The sequence below is a fragment of the Phoxinus phoxinus genome (genome assembly GCF_949152265.1).
Source record: "Phoxinus phoxinus genome assembly, chromosome: 2".
In the NCBI taxonomy this organism is placed as follows: Eukaryota; Metazoa; Chordata; class Actinopteri; order Cypriniformes; family Leuciscidae; genus Phoxinus; species Phoxinus phoxinus.
The window spans coordinates 23027440-23045645 of NC_136877.1; the positions used below are offsets into that span (position 1 = coordinate 23027440).

Below are 18206 nucleotides of genomic sequence, written 5' to 3' on the forward strand. Positions count from 1 at the left end.
TGTGTGTGTGTGTGTGTGTGTGTGTGAGTGTGCGTGCGTGCGTGCGTGCGTGCGTGCGTGCGTGCGTGCGTGCGTGCGTGCGTGTGTGTTTAAAATGGTTAAAGTGGTTAAATCACCACAGTCAGTTACAGTTGGATTATAGCGGAGCTAATACAGTAGTTAGTGGATATTATAGCTCTATTGCATGCATGTGTGTGTGCATGTACTATGTCTGTAGTCGAATATGTAATCCTCTTTGTCACTGTGACACACAGACTGAGTTTTTATGAGACCTGGCATGCCTCTACTTTTATACGCCTGTGTGTATGGGGCAAAGCTCAGCAGATGGTGCGTAATAATCATTGCAGCCATCAGGTTTAGAGGTAGACGGCACATGTGTGATATGTGAAAGAGGCATGCATATCCATGTGCGTTAACACACATTCACAATTCTGCACTGATCATGTAGATCCGTAGACAGTTGCAGTGTTGTGTAGCATTATATTGATTTATGCCTTGTGTAGATTATTTGATTGTTCTGTACAGGAACCTAAAACTTATCTCGTCTGACCCAGCTAACAAAAAAAAATTCTGAACATTCAAAAAAAATCTGTTTTTTAAATGTTTTATTGCATTTTTTTAATTTAATTTTTCATGCATTTCATTATATATCATTTTGTAAGATGAGAACATTACTTTTTAATGTTTGAACGTGCTGAAACAAGTAGTAATGTTTAAAAAACCTTTTTTTCCATGAATGATATATAAATAATGTTTTTGTGCTAACATTTTGAGAACATTATTAAAGACCAGATAACTTTGAACAAACATTCTATGAACATTTCTGTAATAATGTTTATTCATAACTGAGAGAACCTTGCCATAACGTTAGCTCAAGTTTTGAGAAGGTTCCCTGTTAGCTGATGAATTGCTCATCACTGCATTGTTTATTCGATTTTGGTGTTTTGCAATTGTTTATTGTGTAGTTTATGTAATTCTATGTACTTTTTGTTTTTTGCTGGCCATCTTGACCAGGACTTACTGGTAGAGGAGATGCTGTATCTCAACGAGACCTTCCTGGATCAATCAATCAATCAATCAATCAATCAATCAATCAATCAATCAGTCAGTCAGTCAGTCAGTCAGTCAGTCAGTCAGTCATTCAATCAATAAATAGGGCTTCATTACTGGTTCATGGCACACAGAATAAGTTTAAAAGTGAATAATAATAACCCATATGAGATGTAACTTATTAGCATTATCATCAAGAATATTTGAATGCTTCATGTGTTAAACCAACTGCCTGCCCTTTATCAGTCTGTTCATCATGAGTATCTAGTTAAACGAAGAGTAAAACAGTTTTTGGCTTGTTATTCTTCCTCCTCAGAGCTGCTCTCCATATGTGTAGTCTAGAGGCTTCTGCCCAGGGAGTTCTAATATATTTGGTAAAAGTTATCCATTAGTGTCCCATTCATCTCAATGGCAGTTGCTTGGCTGGTGTCTTCAGCCCTAAAAGTATGTGAATTGGAAGCTGCTTTTGGAAACCCTTTTTTTTTTAGCCTGTCAGCTGAGCCATAAATGCCATGTGACTGATTATTCTGGAATTGATGTCATTTTCCAACATGACTTAATGGTGTAGTTTCAGCATTAACCAGCCAGGACTGACTGCTAGAGATGACCATCCAAACCTTGACCCCTGGTTTGGCCTCTCTTGCCCTGGGGACTGTCTGTGGGCCTTCCTCTTTCCATCCCGTCAGCACTTCTCCTGTTCTGATAGATGCAGAAACACACTTCCTCTTCTCTCATTCCCATGCATACAGCATACACAGTCTTTCCTGATCTCATCTCAACACCATTCCTCAGTCATTATCTGTGCATCAGGAAACTTGCCATGCAACATCAGTGGGTCACATCCGTTTAACTAGTCATTTTCTGTCCCTAGAGATTGGGTGAGATTTCCACCAAAATTATTTATCTCCAGAATGCTTTATAATACTTATAATCATGCACAGTTGTGTCAGGAAATTTCAGGAATGCAATCGAGAGAACAAAAAGAAAAACTACAGTACATCCCATGCAAAGAAGATTTTATTTTTACTGATTACCAAAGTTTAGGTTTGGTGAACTGTAACCTGTGAAAACATGTAGCAAAGATAAATGTTTGACCAACAGACTGGTTCTGAATGTCAATTTTTGGCTCAGTACAGCAAAACTTAACTTTGTAATTTGCATTGTTGTGGGAAAGCCTCCCTGGAAATAATGTTGCACACACAATAAAGAATAAATTACATATTATTAGGGGAAATGATACTCAAATATTTATTTAGTAATAATCATCATCTGGAAAGAATTTATCAGAAATATTTGACTAGGGCACATCGGTATTTCACCGGCCTCGTGCCCTAGTAAAAAGGTTCATGTTCAAATGGAAACTCTGACCTTCCTCTCAAGAAGTTCAGCATTTCACACTATCCATATTGATGAAACATTATTCTTCCATATCTCCAAAGACTGTGGGAAGGGGTGAAGAAAATAGAAAGTTTGGACTCTGCACTATGGCAACAGCTCAAATGAGTGAGCGTTTGTATTGTTTAGTGCTGGTGAGCTCATGTCTTCCGAGTGCTGTTTTTACCGCCTACTGTACATGGATCCGTCAACCATGAGGTCATTTTGTTTCCTGAAATACTTTGGCAAATATCCGATAGAGCCGGGACGAAAAAAGAAAGAGTGAGAAAGTTGGGCTGGATGGATCCAAGAGCAGATTTAAAAAAGTTCAACTGTGGAAAGGTTAAGACGAAGCCAAGACATTGGCAGGGGTGAGGTTGTGCTATGAAATTCTTGTTTGGCAAAAACTTCTAGTCTATTTTTTCCCCTATACCTTTTTATTTTAATGAAAAGGACATCTGGTGTCGGCAGTGGCGTTGGAGTATTTTTAGCCATAGCAGCGTCCTTTGCCAAGAACTTCCCTTTAGAGTAAATATTTCTTGCCCTCTGTCTGCTTCATTCTCCCTTCAGCCTCAGGAGGGCTGGGTAAGCGCTTGCTAATCAAACCCAGATCCTGTCATTGGCCCACAGCCCAGCTGATTCCAATCATCTTCCATTACACCACCATAGTTAACAGCTGCGCTGATTGGCCCGCTGGATTTTGTCTTGCACCTCGGGGCCAATCGTCTGTTTCGGTTCACGTTAAAGCAGGTGATCAGAAGCTTTGAAGTGCTAGCCATAAACTAAGCCAACATTCCCGATTATCTGCATTACAGCAAAGCTCATATTGCTGCTAGACCAGCTAATGAAAAAGGTTCACCCAGCATTCACCTTAAAACCAATCCAATAACGCCTTTAAATTCTCGATGCTTGGTTCTTTACATTGAGTTTCCATCTGGAAAGCATCAAACCCACAGTCTTACGATGGTTTACTTTCTTGGAATTTTTTTCTGATGCTGAAGTGTTGATAAGACGGGAGTGGAAGGTTAATGTGTTAATGTGAGTTCTCGATGGAGTGTTAAAACGAACGATGTGCACATCAATGTTACTGATGTGATCTCACACACTCAACTGAGCAATTGAGGAGTCTTGTTTGGTTTTGTTCATCTGTCAGGTCAATGAATATCCAGGTTGAGTTTTTGGAAGTGGTCAATTAGGGTGTTTTGGGAGGCCTGGGATGACGGTGGCGATTTGCATTGAGCTGCTGCGATATAAAGGGATTCCGTGAATGAGGCTTCATGTCTTAACCGAGACCTGGTCAGGGAGAACAGAAGGTTGCGAGAGGAGCACACTGACCTAGTGTTGTGTGGTAATGAATGACCAGAGGGCCTGGCTGATCTGGATCTACGCTTCTAACTTTGGTTACGGAAAGTTTCATATCTCGATTAGATGGCAAATGATTGGTGCTTTAATGTCTCTGAGGGATGGTTGGCCTCAATCAGAGGGACATTGAAGCCTGCAGACCTACTTTCTTTCCCTCTTAATTAGACTTTTTTTTTAACTGCTGATGTGTGTTAATGGACAGTATGGCTTGATAGAAGATTGGAGACACTTGGCTCCTCTCAGATGTGAACTGACCTTTCTATTTAGACACAGATTTCCTCATGGGCCTGAAAGAATATGGATTGTTGATATTTTTGGAATCTCACTTACATTTGGGACTCTCAACAGAGTATATCCATGCAACCGGCAGTAAGATGATTGAGCACTGTGCATTAAATGCACACGCATAAGATACTTAGCTGTAGCATAAATGGCAACTAAAAAAAACATACACTTCTAAATGTTTAAGCATTGTATCATCAAACTGTTACAAAACTTGAAAGATAACCTTAAAAACTTAATAAATCGGCATGCAACAGAAGTTCTTCATGAATAATCTTTTTGTGATGAGAAAAATGGCTTCTCGAATGAGAAAAAAATGAGTGCAGGACTTAATCATTATCTTTTCCTTAAAACTGATATTTGATCACTAAAATTACATATTTAAATGTTTTTCCTGTGATAAAAAAAGTAAAAAAAGTCTACACCTTTGCTCCATTTAGTGTACATGGATCCATGAATATGAAAATTAGTAAATGCTACACAATGGCAATGTAGTATGTTTGAACCAGAAACCGATTCAGTGGAAGAGTGAATTATACAGGCTCATATACAAGTTGATGTATCAGAATGGTAATTCGTTTTATATATTGCTCTCTACGTCGGACACATAACGTTAACTAATATGATTAGCCTATGTTATCAAACAGCTAATAATATGTTGCTAATGTTTCACAAACCATGTTCCCGTTCAGCGTCTCAGTCTGCCTTCCAAAAATCTGTATCCTTAGAAAAGCTTTGAACATCATAGAATGTCAGTAGAGAAATGTATATAGGCTTGTTCATCATAACATCCTAATATACATCATATACATAATTCACCTGCTATATTGATAAATGTATCCCATATCCCATACCCATTTTTCATATCAATAGAACAATATACCGGGATAACCTGGCTTCTCCTGAGACTTCAGTCACATCATCCTTCAAAAATCATTCTGATATGCAGATTTGCTGCTCGAAACATTTATTATAATTATCAATGTTAAAAACAGTTGTGCTGCTGAATATTTTTGTGGGCACCATTTTTTTTTTTTTACAGGATTCGTTCAAGATAAAAAGAATTATAAATGTCTTTACTGTCTCCTTTAATCCATTCAATGCGTCAAAAACTCAAAGCTAACAGAGTTAGTTTCAACCTACAGCAAATAGTCACTATGCCCATAATGTGAACTTAATGCATCAGTTTAAGTAAGATTATAGCTGGTGCAACCAACTGGACTGTATCAGTGCGGTCTCTGAGGATAAGTGTGAGCTCTTCCAGATGTGTCAGATGTTCTGCCTCACAGCTGTAAAATATGAGGACAGCATCATCCCGAGAGACAGCCTATCTATGTCCTTGCATGTCAGCCCACTGTCTGCATGCATTCATTTGTCAGACAATACAAATTTGTCAGTCAATGCAAAATGTTGAATACTTCCAATACATAATTTTACGTGAATATTTAGGATGATCGGTTGTAGATGATCCAGATCTCACTCTCTGATGCTTAATGTGCAAAAGTTGTCATGCAGAATGGCTTGAGTGGTGAGATCTGAGTGAGCGTGACCTGGTGTGGACTGTGATGTGCGGTACGGTTCACCACTGTAGTGCATCAGTGTATCACTGCCCAGAGACTGTAATGCAAAGTGACACACACACTCTGACTCAGTGCAGCACCTCACCTGACCTTACGTGTCACTCTCCAGGAATTGAGCTCAGCCAGTGGCCACTGCACTGCCACACTACTGTAAGCATGTGTGTTTTTCGTTTTTTATGTGCAAGAGCAAAATAACATGTCACTGACGTCCATCTTAATTATTAGTATTAACCCATAACACTAGGGTTAACACAACCTTGAATGGACTGTGAGTTGATTTGGATAAAAGCAGAAACTGCTGAATCCATAGATGTGATGGACACTCTAAAAAATGGTGCTGTGTCAAAAAGGGACTAACCAAGCGCTGGGTTGTTTTGACCCATCTTGGGTTAAATGTTTGACTGAACATGCTGGGCTGTTAAAGAATTTTGCTCATTTTAAAGTTAAATACACCAATCTGGTGTACATTGAGAGCAAAATTAGGAGCTCCAAACCCTTTTCAGTGAACAATTTAAACAGAATATATATATATAAATATATATTTTTAACATTAATTAGTACTTGGACTTTAAAGTGGACTCGAACTTCTTTTCTGTTGTGATATTTTCTCAGTCCACTTTACATCCACACTGAAGTTTTTAGAAATTGAAATATAATGATGATGATGATGATCTCTCTTTCTTTTACGTCCACATTCTCAATCCAGCACCATTGGGTTACTGATTATGAATGATTTATCAATGCAAATTGGGTCAAATCGTCCCAGCTTCCTTACCCAACAGTCTCAAAAAAAATTTTCATTTCATGTTTTTATGCATGTACTCCCCCTTTTATTTATTTGATGAAATTCATGCGGTGTCAGGTTTGACGTATATTCGTTGCCAGTGATTCTCTATGCTGTTCTTTCTGAGCATCTCGGTCTAATCAGAAGCAGTTTTTGGGGCAGAAGCTCTGAGGTACAGACGCATGCTGAGAGGGGAATCAAGGCTTGCATGAATTATGCTATTTCATGTGCTGCTGCAAGTCATCGTTTGTTGTCTTTCTCTTTCTTCCCTGTTAGCTTTTCTTTGCATCAGCATGCACCCTAAAAAAGCACAGTACTGTTGTTTAATTGTATATCGTGTACCCATGCCTCTTTAGAATAACCGCATGAGTGTCTGTGCAAATCAAGATGATGTGGAGACAATATTTACCTTCATAGTTTTTCTTGTTTTGAGCATTTAGAGATATTTTATAATTATTATTATATATATATATTTATTATTTTATTATAAGTCGCAATGTAACAGAAGTAGATCATTTGTTCCGTATTGTGACGTACTGTACATCGAGTGAAATTAATTTTTTTGAGAAGAAACAAAAATAGGGTGAGTTCTATCCATCGGTTGTCGATTGTTACAAATCTGAATGCAAACTTGAGGTTGAGTGTAAGAAAGCTGTGGGGTTTAAGCAGACTAAATGATTGGATAAGTTCGGCATATGTCACCGAAGATAGAGTTATTTAATTAAAAAAATTACTAGGTCTACTTGTCTAGAAATAGTGGGGTAAGAAATAGTTAACCAAGAAACATTTAACAAACATAATAATTATTATCTTCAATAATTTTGCTTCTTCTATTATATTGACTTGCTTTAAGGATATCAAGATCCTTTTTTTTCTTCTTTTTTTTTTACAAGAAAACTAAATTATGGTAATTCTAACATGCTTCAGTGTTTTATCCTGTCTTCAGTCTCACTTGGATGTCCCGCAATAATGTTAACACCCCCAACCCTGGCACACTGGATCGACTGAAATCTTTTGTCCTCAGACTGAATTTGGCAGTACTGCCTACGGAAATGAATTTGCCTCGGTTGTGGGATACAAAACAAATTAATGAGTGGCTTTAATATGAAATTTGGTTGACATTTTATTAGCATAGTGTGTAAATTTCAGGCCTGTACCCCATACTCTGATCTATGGAATGACCTGCACAGAGGTATCATCAAAGGCATAACATCTCAGTTGTGTTAATGTCAGTTATGTTATATTATCTTCACTGAACACTCTGGTGCTGTGTGGTCATTTTTATTAGAATTTTTTACTTCATCAGAATAGTACAAAACTTGGTAAAGTTTTTGGCACTTGCTATGTGAACACACACACACACACACACAATTCATGGACATGATTTGAACAGGTAAATGGTCCTGAAAAAAATTGTCACACTTGTACTGTTAGCTGTCAAAAATGACCGCATTGGAAACAAATGGGAAGCGAATTTCATCTAGTGGAAACGTTTGGTACTGCTCCCAAATAAAATCTTAATTTTTTTGTTTAGATTTATGGCTTTTATATATATGTTTTGAAAACATATATATTTCATATCAAATTAAAAAATATCATTTTAATTGTTTTTTTATAATAAAATAACTTAAACTTCTTTTAAGTTCATAAAGTCTTTCTTTTAAATACTTTTTTCACTTCGGCAATAATCTTCTTTAAAATGAGACCAAACTTAAGTATGTGCTCACATGCATTCAATATTTTTATGACAGTTTAAGTTGGATATTTAATTTCTATACTCAAAAAGTGGTTAACAGATTATAAATGGATCATAATTCTTTCGTAAATATAATTTAGTACCATACATATAATTTACTTCCCCTAAAAATTCAAAATATATTTAAAAAACATTAGCGAACTAAAATATATGACATTAATTTCATTGAAATAAATTGGGGGAAAGAAGAGGTCCCACTTTATATTAAGTGGCTTTAAGTACTATGTACTTACATCAAAAAATAATTACAATGTACTTATTGTGTTCATGTTTTATTGTAAAACACTTTTGCTGCTATTGCGGTGTGATACGGGTAAGGTTAGGGACAGGTGTGGTGGTCTGGTTAAGTTTAAGGGTGGGTTAAGGTGTAAGAGAAGGGTTATCAGTGTAATTACAAATGTAATTACATACATTAATTACAGCTGTAATTACATGCAGGTATTTTAAAAATATAAGTACAATGTAAAAACATGTATGTACTCAATAAGTCCATTGTATCAAATTATTAATTTCAATGTAAGTACATAATACTTAAAGCCACTTAATATAAAGTGGGACCAAAAAGGATAATTCACTTCTTCTTCTTCTTTTTTTTTTGGAGTACTAGAATATTTCTGTGTTTTCAGTTTTGTTATTATATTTTCTTGTATATTTTGTGTAATCAGGGCTCTCTCGATGTCCACGAATGTCTAATGCAAAGGGACACAGACTATCCTGGGAACTAGGAGCTTAGGTTTACACTACGGGCTTACTGTAAACATACAAACAAAGAAGCCCCCACTATACTCCATTTGACCCTTGCGACCCATACTTCATAATCTGTAGTTCTTAATGTGACCTGTATTTGAGTCCTTACTGGTGTCTCTACATTAACTGTGTATACTGTGCTTATTTCTTCCATAATCAAACAGAATCACTTATAATCTGTAAATGATGATCATCCGATATAGAGTAAATTACTATAAAAAAAAAAGCCCCTTTAGTATTTTCTCATATATGAGTCGACTATATAAAGTATTAGTGTCCATGCAGTTGCATAACAGTGAAACCCTGTGTGTTTGTATGAGAGCATGTCTGCATTATATGAATGGTGCAGCGAGAAGAAAATTGGCAGGCAAAAATCCTTGAGCAGATTTCATGTCTCCTGTTGCTATGGCAAAGCATGAAGGGCATAAAGCCATAGGAGCAAGGCAAAGGAAACACTTTCGTATGACGTATTTGCATCAAGTGGAAATGAATAGCACCATTGCCTCATTGAGGTTAACTGATAGTCCATGAAAAAGGAGCTTGATGTGATTTATAAGCTCAGTTCTCCCTCACTGAATGATTAAATGGATTTGAGGGTCTAATAATAATACAAATGTAAAATAAAGGTCATTTGTTACCCTTCTAAGTACTGGAATTGTTCATGTCCTGTTCATGATCATTATGATATGATGATGTATGTTTGATGTCTGTCAGAATCCCCGTGTGTAACTATCTGTTGGTTTGATTCATAATATATATTAAAGCACTTGTCTTATTACTAATTATTACCAGGAAAAAAATATTGTACGTCAAAGGTTGGGTCCGGTGAAATGAGGGAAGGAATGTTCTGGAGAGGTGAGGGCTGGTCTGTGTGGGGGTTTGAGGCCCTGCAGGCTGAAGTCTCTCTGACAGTCTTTCATGTTCAGCAGCTCAACAGGGAGTCATGAGGCAACATGCGCCACACATCATCAGCTCTCGTGACGGAGAAAAAAGGGATGTCTGAATTACTTCTAGGAAAGGGGTGGTGTGGGGTTGGGTGAGGAGTGAGAACATTGACAGGTGGGAGAGAGGGAGAGGAGGGGGTGGAGAACCATGTGATGAAATCACTTTTAATACATATTCTAATATTTCCATATGTGGTACAGTGATGATATTTCATTATATAATTATGTTATACTGTACATTATAATGTTGTGAAGCAAACATTCACTTGTAGTATTTAAAATATATTTTAGTGCTTTATTTTTCATTTATGTAAAACAGTATTGAAGTTTATCATACTTTTTTGTTACTGTATAGTGTCATGCATTTATCTGTTATTGGCCATAACATGAAAATATGTATCAGTTTATTTCATTTGTATCAGCCAGAATATTCATATTTAAGTTGATTCTAGTGATTGCATTTGGCTCTTTTAACCTGATCTCGTTAGAAAATGTAACTTTTTTTCGTTTTGGAGAATTGGTGGCAAATTTGAATGAATTTGTAAGAAAACATCATGAAGCATGAAGGTACACCCTAAACCAAACCCTCTGAAACCAGATTGTACGAAAACTTACAACTGAGATCCTATGAATTAATACAAATTCACTAAAATGTAAAATACTTGAAAATTGCCATGAGAGAGTGTTGGCTCGTTTGTTAAATTTTTTTTTTTACATTTTTATTTATTAAATGTAATTACATCTAGTGGACGTGCCAAAATGTACAAAACTTTCAAAACATCAAATAATTTGAACATAGTTTAAAAGAAGGCTTCTATCAATAGATGATTCCTGGAGAGCAGCACAGTGCCCTGTCATGGCAGCATCTGTCCCGTCATTCTGTACAGACTAAATGATTTTTGGACCACTCACTGGCCTGTCTGTCCTGAGACCTGCACTGCTCTACATGTCTCACCCACCATCTGTTGCCCTGGAAAAAGCAGAGAGACTGGACAGTAGAAGCTCCCCAACTACCCATAGAGAGAGTGAATCATCGCAATACTCGAATATTAGCAGAGCCATTACGTTTCTGTTTGCGTTCATTTACTGTATATTGCTAAGTACATCTGCTGTTTTTATTGCCTCCTCTATGTTACTGGTGCTCAACTGCTTTTGATTACCTAGATTTCGTATTGGACTACAAGTAGTGAACAAGTGCTGTACCAATATCGTTTATTGTACAAATTAAAAAATGAGACGTAAAAAATATTAGCATGAGTGAAATAGGCTGGATGTTTTTATGTGAATTTATGAAGGGCACAGCTTGTTGGTGTTGACCTAATTTTGCTCATCTAGACTAGAGCTACCAAATTGTTTTTTAGCTATATAAATTATATATACATATATATGTACATTCATCACTGTTCTGTGTTCATCTTTATGCTAGTTTTTTTCTTCTTTATGGGTTGAGATGGCACCTAAATGCACCTGTACATCAGCTATTTCTGAAAACCCAACTCAACATTATAGATGAGTCCCCTCTCTCTCTCTCTCTCTCTCTCTCTCTCTCTCTCTCTCTCTCTCTCTCTCTCTCTCTCTCTCTCTCTCTCTCTCTCTCTCGTAAGTGCTCTGCTCTGTATGCCTTTCTGCTGGTCGTCAGCCAAGTAAATGGCCCTCTTTATCCAGTTACTCTATTCAATTAAGTTCGGAAGCCACAGAAGGAATTCCCAACAGGCAGATCTTATCCATTTTTGTCTCAGATGTAAAATGATGGAAGATGATCATACAGTACACGCTGACACAGAAACACACACACAGTTATTACCAGGTGTTGGTGAGTGAGCAAATATTCTTTAACTTTTTATGCATATGCAGCGCACAGCCGGAAGAGTGATTTAATGGGCAATATGTGTCATACTGTGTCACCAGTATGATGTAGGTGTGCATCGGAATTGGTAGCAGCCACAATTTATAGAAAAGTCTATAAGTATTTTCCATGTTATGGCCAATAATCAATTAATGGCCCATATAAAAAATTTGAACTATTTTGATAAAATAAGTTTAAAAATGACATACCATTTAATTACATACCGTTTAAATGGTTGAGGTGGGTAAGGTTTTGTTATGCTTTTGAACGAAGTCTCTTATTGTAACTTTTCTAGACAAGCAACATGTATGAATAGGAATTATCTAGAAAGACTGATGAACACATGACTAACAAAATACTTTACATAAGACAATAACAGACAAGGAACTGAACAAAACAAAGAGTTTAAATATAAGACGAACCAAATGTCTGACAGGTGAAAATGATACGTAACCATAGAAACAAACGAGGAGATAATCAGTAACCAAAACTAAACGGAGCAGAGAAACAGGAACTAAACAAAACACAACAGAATGATGTCAGAGTCCAAGTGACAGTAGTCACCCCTTCCTCCCGCGCCATAATCAACTGTGGAGGGAGATGGGCGAAAAGCTAGTGACGGAAGAGGACCCGTAGGAGTCGGTCGAGACAGACACCATGATGGAGCTGATGGTGGGAGGAGCCAGGGTGGAGCTTTGCCTAAAGGGCTTGGTTGAACCAAGACTGAAACGACAGAGACGGAACCAGGGTGTGTGGAGCATCTTACAGGGCAGAGAGACTGACGGACCAGGGCAACATACACGGCCCGGAAGCCCAAGGCAGAGCTGCTGGCTTGCGGGACCGAGGTGGAGACAGAGACTCAGCTGACCGGGGCGTCGATGAAGCGAGCGAAGTAAACCGAAGTAAATTACGGGTAAACTGGAGGAAGGGAGGAGCCCGGTGGAGCTGAAGGGGTGGTGGGTCCCGAGGCGCAGCCGGAAAGCTGAGCGACGACCAACTGAGGTTGATCCGGAGGAACTAGGGAGCCTGGAGGAATCCCAGGGCAGAAGGGCCACAGTGGAGAGGAGGGAACACAGAGCCGATGGGCTGACAGGCCGAGGTGGAGACATGGGCCTGGAGGCCCGAGGTGCAGCTGGGGACTCAACCTCACGCCGAGCTGGTGAAGGGGAAGCCAGAGAGTTTGTGATGGTAAAGCTGAATTTTCAGCACCATTACTCCAGCCTTTAGTGTCACATAAACTTCTGAAGTCATTCTAAAATCTTTGCTGCTCAAGAAATCTAATTATTTTCAGTGTTGAAAACAGTTGTGCTGCTTAATATTTTTGTGAAAACATTGATATATGTTTTTTCAGGACTCTTTGATGAATAGAAAGTTTAAAAGAATGGTATTTTTGTAACAATATAAATGTCTTTACTGTCACTGTTGATCAGTTAAATTCATCCTTGAATAATAAAAGTATTATTATTATTTTTTTTATGTTACTGACCCCAAACTTTTGAACCCTAGTGAATATCCAATATCGACAGATGCCTATAAATTAAAAACAATATAGTAGTAATACTGTATCTGCAGATGACCTTTATGGTGCCCATATTTTATGCAAGCCTTGATTTTTCACGAGACATTACATTTATATTGATTTATTCATTGTATTGACAATGTCTTTGTGATTATTATATTGTGAATATTAGACTTATGGCACTGAAAGAGATGAATTTATTCACTCTTTTACAACAGTTCACCAGTTTGTCAACGCTTTCCACTCATCTTTCCCCAGGATGGTCGTTTTCACATTGTGGTGACTAAATGTCATGAGAAAAATCAATATGTGGGGGCTAGTGTGGCAGTGTGGGTCTTAGCGATGAGGCTAACAGTAAACACAGGCTGCTGTAACAGATGGAGGCGACAGCGCTGTGTGAATACTGCCACTCTGTACAGATTACTGCGGTAACAACAGTACACTGCTTCAGAGCACATGCTGAGCCGGACATTCTCAAGTGCCCATCACATTTCAGTTTGATATTTTCTCTGAAAGGTTTGCGAGAGACACTCATTGGGAAAACTGAGCATGCGCCGGGAGAACTTGTATCGTTAGCCAGATGTTTGCTGTCTCCTTTTACGTTGAAGTAGCGATGAAAGTAGCATCAGATCTTTTCCGTATTTTGACGTACATCCAAGTTATTAACGAAAAAAGAAAAAATTAGAGCGGGGACTTGGTTCTATCCATCGGTTGTTGATAGGATGGAGGCAGACTTGAATCTGAGCTTGCAGATGATTGGTGCAGAGTTCAAGCGAACTAAATGATTCGAGAAGTCACCAAGAAGTCTGACTTTTTCACTGGAAGACTGAGATGAATCATTTGCAATCTTGTATTTTGTATAGCTTCTTTTTGGGGGGGATGTAGCGGAAGGTAAAAAACACAAACAGAAAAACATCTCATGTCGCTGCTGCCATAAACAGACACAAACACTAAAGAACGTCTAATTTCAGAAGCAATTCAAATGTGCAACCTCACTTGCTCCTTCCGTTCTCACACTTACTAGTTCTCGGTTTTTGTCTTTCGTAATGTTTTCTCACTATCTTAAGATATGGTGGCACTTTGACATTAGACACTGTATCATTTCACTCTGCTGTGTGTTTGTGGGCTGGATTAATGAATGGTTGCTGGGTAAAACAGGAGGCATGAGGCAGGAATGTGTTAATTATGAATGGAGCTACTGGAGGCTCTCATTGGAGAAACACTGTTTGTACGCATGTGTGCCCTGTGTGTGTTTGTGTATGTATCGGCATGCATGCATGTTTAACTCAATGCGCTCAGAGCAGCCATGCAGAAAATCTGTGTTAGTGAACACCTTACTGCTCTCGCAAAATGGCAATAGATTGTTGGCAATAGATAATAGATAATGGCAATACAAGTCAAAGGGATGTCAAAGCAAGGTCGCTCTGATTTTGCCAAGCAAAACGTGTTCCTGGATTAACATATTTTATCAAAATTATAGTCCTAACCCTATCTCTACCCATAGACTTAACCCTACCCATAACTTATTCACCTATAATTTCCCTCTGATTTTAAGAAAAAGAATGATGTAGAAACCCCTAACCCTTGTTTTAAGCATAAACTTGACATTAACTGATAACCTATCCTTCCGTCTGATTGGCTGATTGGAATGTTGTTCCAGGATCAATAAGGATGTTCATCCAGGAACTTGTTCAAAAAATCTGTCAAAAGATCTCATCAATGTCTTAAATTATTATCATATTTGTCAAGACACTAAGTACAAAAGTCTGACATTTCAATATTAACAAATTATTTTTCTAAACTCTTAATTGTCAACAATTCAATTCAAGCCTCATTATGTCTTTATCTCTCCTCAAATTGTAGAAGAAACATCTGAGACAGTGTGGATACTTAAGAAACATAAATGAGAAACAAATTATGCTCTTGAGATATGATCAATTAAAGTAATAAAATTACAGTTGGTGATGTATTTAACATAAATATGGGCTGAAATAAATATCAGTAAGATAAAAAATAGGTCTATATAATTTTCCATAAATGGTAAAAAATTGATTGCTCTTCAACCCAATGTTTAAGGCATAGTTTCTACCTTTAGAGGGCCAGGGTTGATTTGTTAGGGGTTGTGTCTGTTTGACAGGCCTAGATTAACCCTGTAAGGCCTAGATTACTGAACTTCTCTAATCTGGCTGAATCTCATTCCTCTGGTACTGGAGATCTGAGGTCAGCACAGACCAGGATTTAATGCTGGAATGTAGGTTTTCATCACCCTGGGAATAAGCTGAAAACACTCATTTGGGTAAATCATTCGCCGCAGCCACCCCGGTAACAGAGAAACATAGGCTACCTTTAATGTTTATTGATATGATGACATGACATTGAGTTAGATTGCCAGTCAAATTTCAACATTTCATCTTCAAAAGTGTCTTCTTTCTTTTTTTTCGTATTGTGTTGTGACAGTCATATGAAATAGTGTTTTTATATTGTAAATAAAAATTGTATCCTATTTTGAAGGCCGTGGTACAGTTAAATCTACAGGGCTGTTGTGTTTCCAGGCAACACTTACAGACTTCTCAGTTCAACAATTCAGTTTGACATCTTAAACACTTCAGGAAAATTATAGCTGTCCAGGCCACCTTCTTTGGAAGAAAGCACACTGCCTCTTATAAACACTGGGGTCAGGATTTTCCAAACGTTTTTTTCTTCTTTTTTTTACAACCTGCTACTAAAAATAGCCTAATTTATACTGTGGCTACAGGTTACACACACACTTTGGGGAATCTGATAAATTAAACCACTCTATTTGGACTTCAGTAAGCATACATTACTGGTCCATGTTAATGAGAAATATCTAATTCAGTCAAACCCTAGAGGGCCACAGGCTGATAGGTCTATTAAATACAGTCCGCAAGCAATCACATCACTACCGCATGGCACAAGCTGATTGGCCTCTGCTGATCCCTGCAGCCAATCAGACTGCTAGTCCTGCAGCGCACTATCAGAGTTACTCTGAAACCCTCCACCTCCCTCAGCTCCACCTGCCTAGATCTGCTACAGGATTTATGCATGCCTATTTATGCAGCAGCAGCATATACAGTATCTTACATATAACAATGGCAGCAGCGTGTCTTTGTATCTATTAACTCTAGCAGGGCCATACTTTGTTCACTAGCTGAGTAGCAGATCCAGTCCACCGATACCAAATACATTAACATTGCCATATTGGATTACATACTAAAACTATTCAAAGAGTTGTCATAAATTAAGTATTTTAATGTCTTGAAGTTAAAATGCTAGTGATTAAAGTGCAGCGTATAAAGGTGTTATAATTTCAGTGTTCTGACAGGTTTTCTTTCACTTGTGCATCCTGTAGGTGCCACCAGGGATATCGGATCAGCGCTGACCCGTATGTGTATGAGGCATCGCAGCATTGAGGCGAAACTACGCCATTTTACTAAGTACGACCGCACTCCTCCTGTTAACTGCTTCCTATATACAACACACATATACTTATACTACATATGATTCTACACAACATAAGAACATACTAGAGCACAAACAAGGGACAAAAGTAATAGCTATACATTTCATATGGAAATCATATATGAAACTGAACAGTGTTGTCTATTATGCAGCATTATGACAAGTCACCTGGAATACTGGACTTATTGTGGCATTACATGGTCAATTTTCTAACATTAATTACAACCCAAATCAGTAATTCAATCAATATTTCATGTCTGTTTTATTTTGTGTTTTGTTTTGCACACTATAATCGCAGACTCACTCTCAAAGTCTGATGACACTGGCATGGCAAGAGAACACAAATACACACACTTTTCACACTTCATTAGTGGACATCTGCAGACGATTCCCTCTGACAGTCTAATGAATGGTAGCCTCAAACTCTTAAACCACACTGTAAACCAAAGCTTTCATTTCGCATGATCAGAACCCGCCACCGGTTTGATGATATTTCCTCGTGAATGTTCATATCCCTCTGTAACTGACTGAGAACCTCTGACTCAGCTATGAATGGTTGAAAACATGCTTTTCTCTCCATTACTCTCAGTGCTTTGATGGAGAGCCTGATCACTCCTCTACAGGACCGCATTGAAGACTGGAAGAAGACAGCCAATCAACTGGACAAGGACCATGCCAAAGGTGACTTAGCGCTTTTTTTCCCATATGCACACTATGTCAGTTCTTAAAAAGTAAACACACATTTTCACACACTTCCATTTTCACAGAGTACAAACGGTCTCGCCATGAAATAAAGAAAAAATCTTCGGACACCATGAAATTACAGAAAAAAGCCAGGAAAGGTAACACACCTTCTTTTCACTAAGAAATTTTCAGCATGACAACAACACAAAAATTGGTCAATTTATTCTGTGAAATATTGTCATAGTAGCACCCACCAACAACACACTAGCATACCAGTGTTTTAATGTCAGTGAACCTGATGGATCAGATCAATATTACATAACTTTGCCCTATTACAAAGCAGAAATGTGTTGGGAATAACTCAAGGACATTTCCTCAAGGTCAAAACTGGCTGTTTTATTTGACGTTCAGAACAACCAGCTGATTGGATGCCATCAGCGTTCACTGTGTTTTTAGTGGCTCTAATGGTCGATGATGGACAGATGAATCTCGGAGCTGTTGTTAAAGCCGCATAGACTGCATAGAGTGCACAATGCGAATGCGCTTGGTGAAATTACTGATCCCTTTATATCAAGCAAACAATCCTCTGTAACGTAAGCAACCCCCTCTGCCGGCTGAAATGCAGAAGTGCAACTCTCACCTCATTTGCTAAGCAGTTCGTGTTCATATCCCAGCAGCCAATAATTTCTGCTTTTGAAGATAGGATGACAATCCTGTGTGTTACTAGGAAGAGTCCGGTGTTAAAGGAAAAGCTCCCTTTTATTTTTTTTGTTACAAGTCGGGCATCTCATTCCTTCT

The 18206-nt window shown here is 38.0% G+C and overlaps 1 protein-coding gene across 8 annotated transcripts in view; it reads left to right on the forward strand.

Moving 5' to 3' along the window:
* mtss1lb (MTSS I-BAR domain containing 2b) overlaps positions 1–18206 on the forward strand; it is an 80533-nt gene that overhangs the window by 46781 nt on the left and 15546 nt on the right. For all 8 annotated transcript variants that reach the window (XM_079600512.1, XM_079600515.1, XM_079600514.1 and 5 more), the window contains exons 4-6: positions 16615–16699; positions 17314–17405; positions 17492–17566. In XM_079600512.1, the coding sequence (XP_079456638.1) occupies positions 16615–16699; positions 17314–17405; positions 17492–17566 (252 nt within the window). The remainder of the gene's footprint in view (positions 1–16614; positions 16700–17313; positions 17406–17491; positions 17567–18206) is intronic.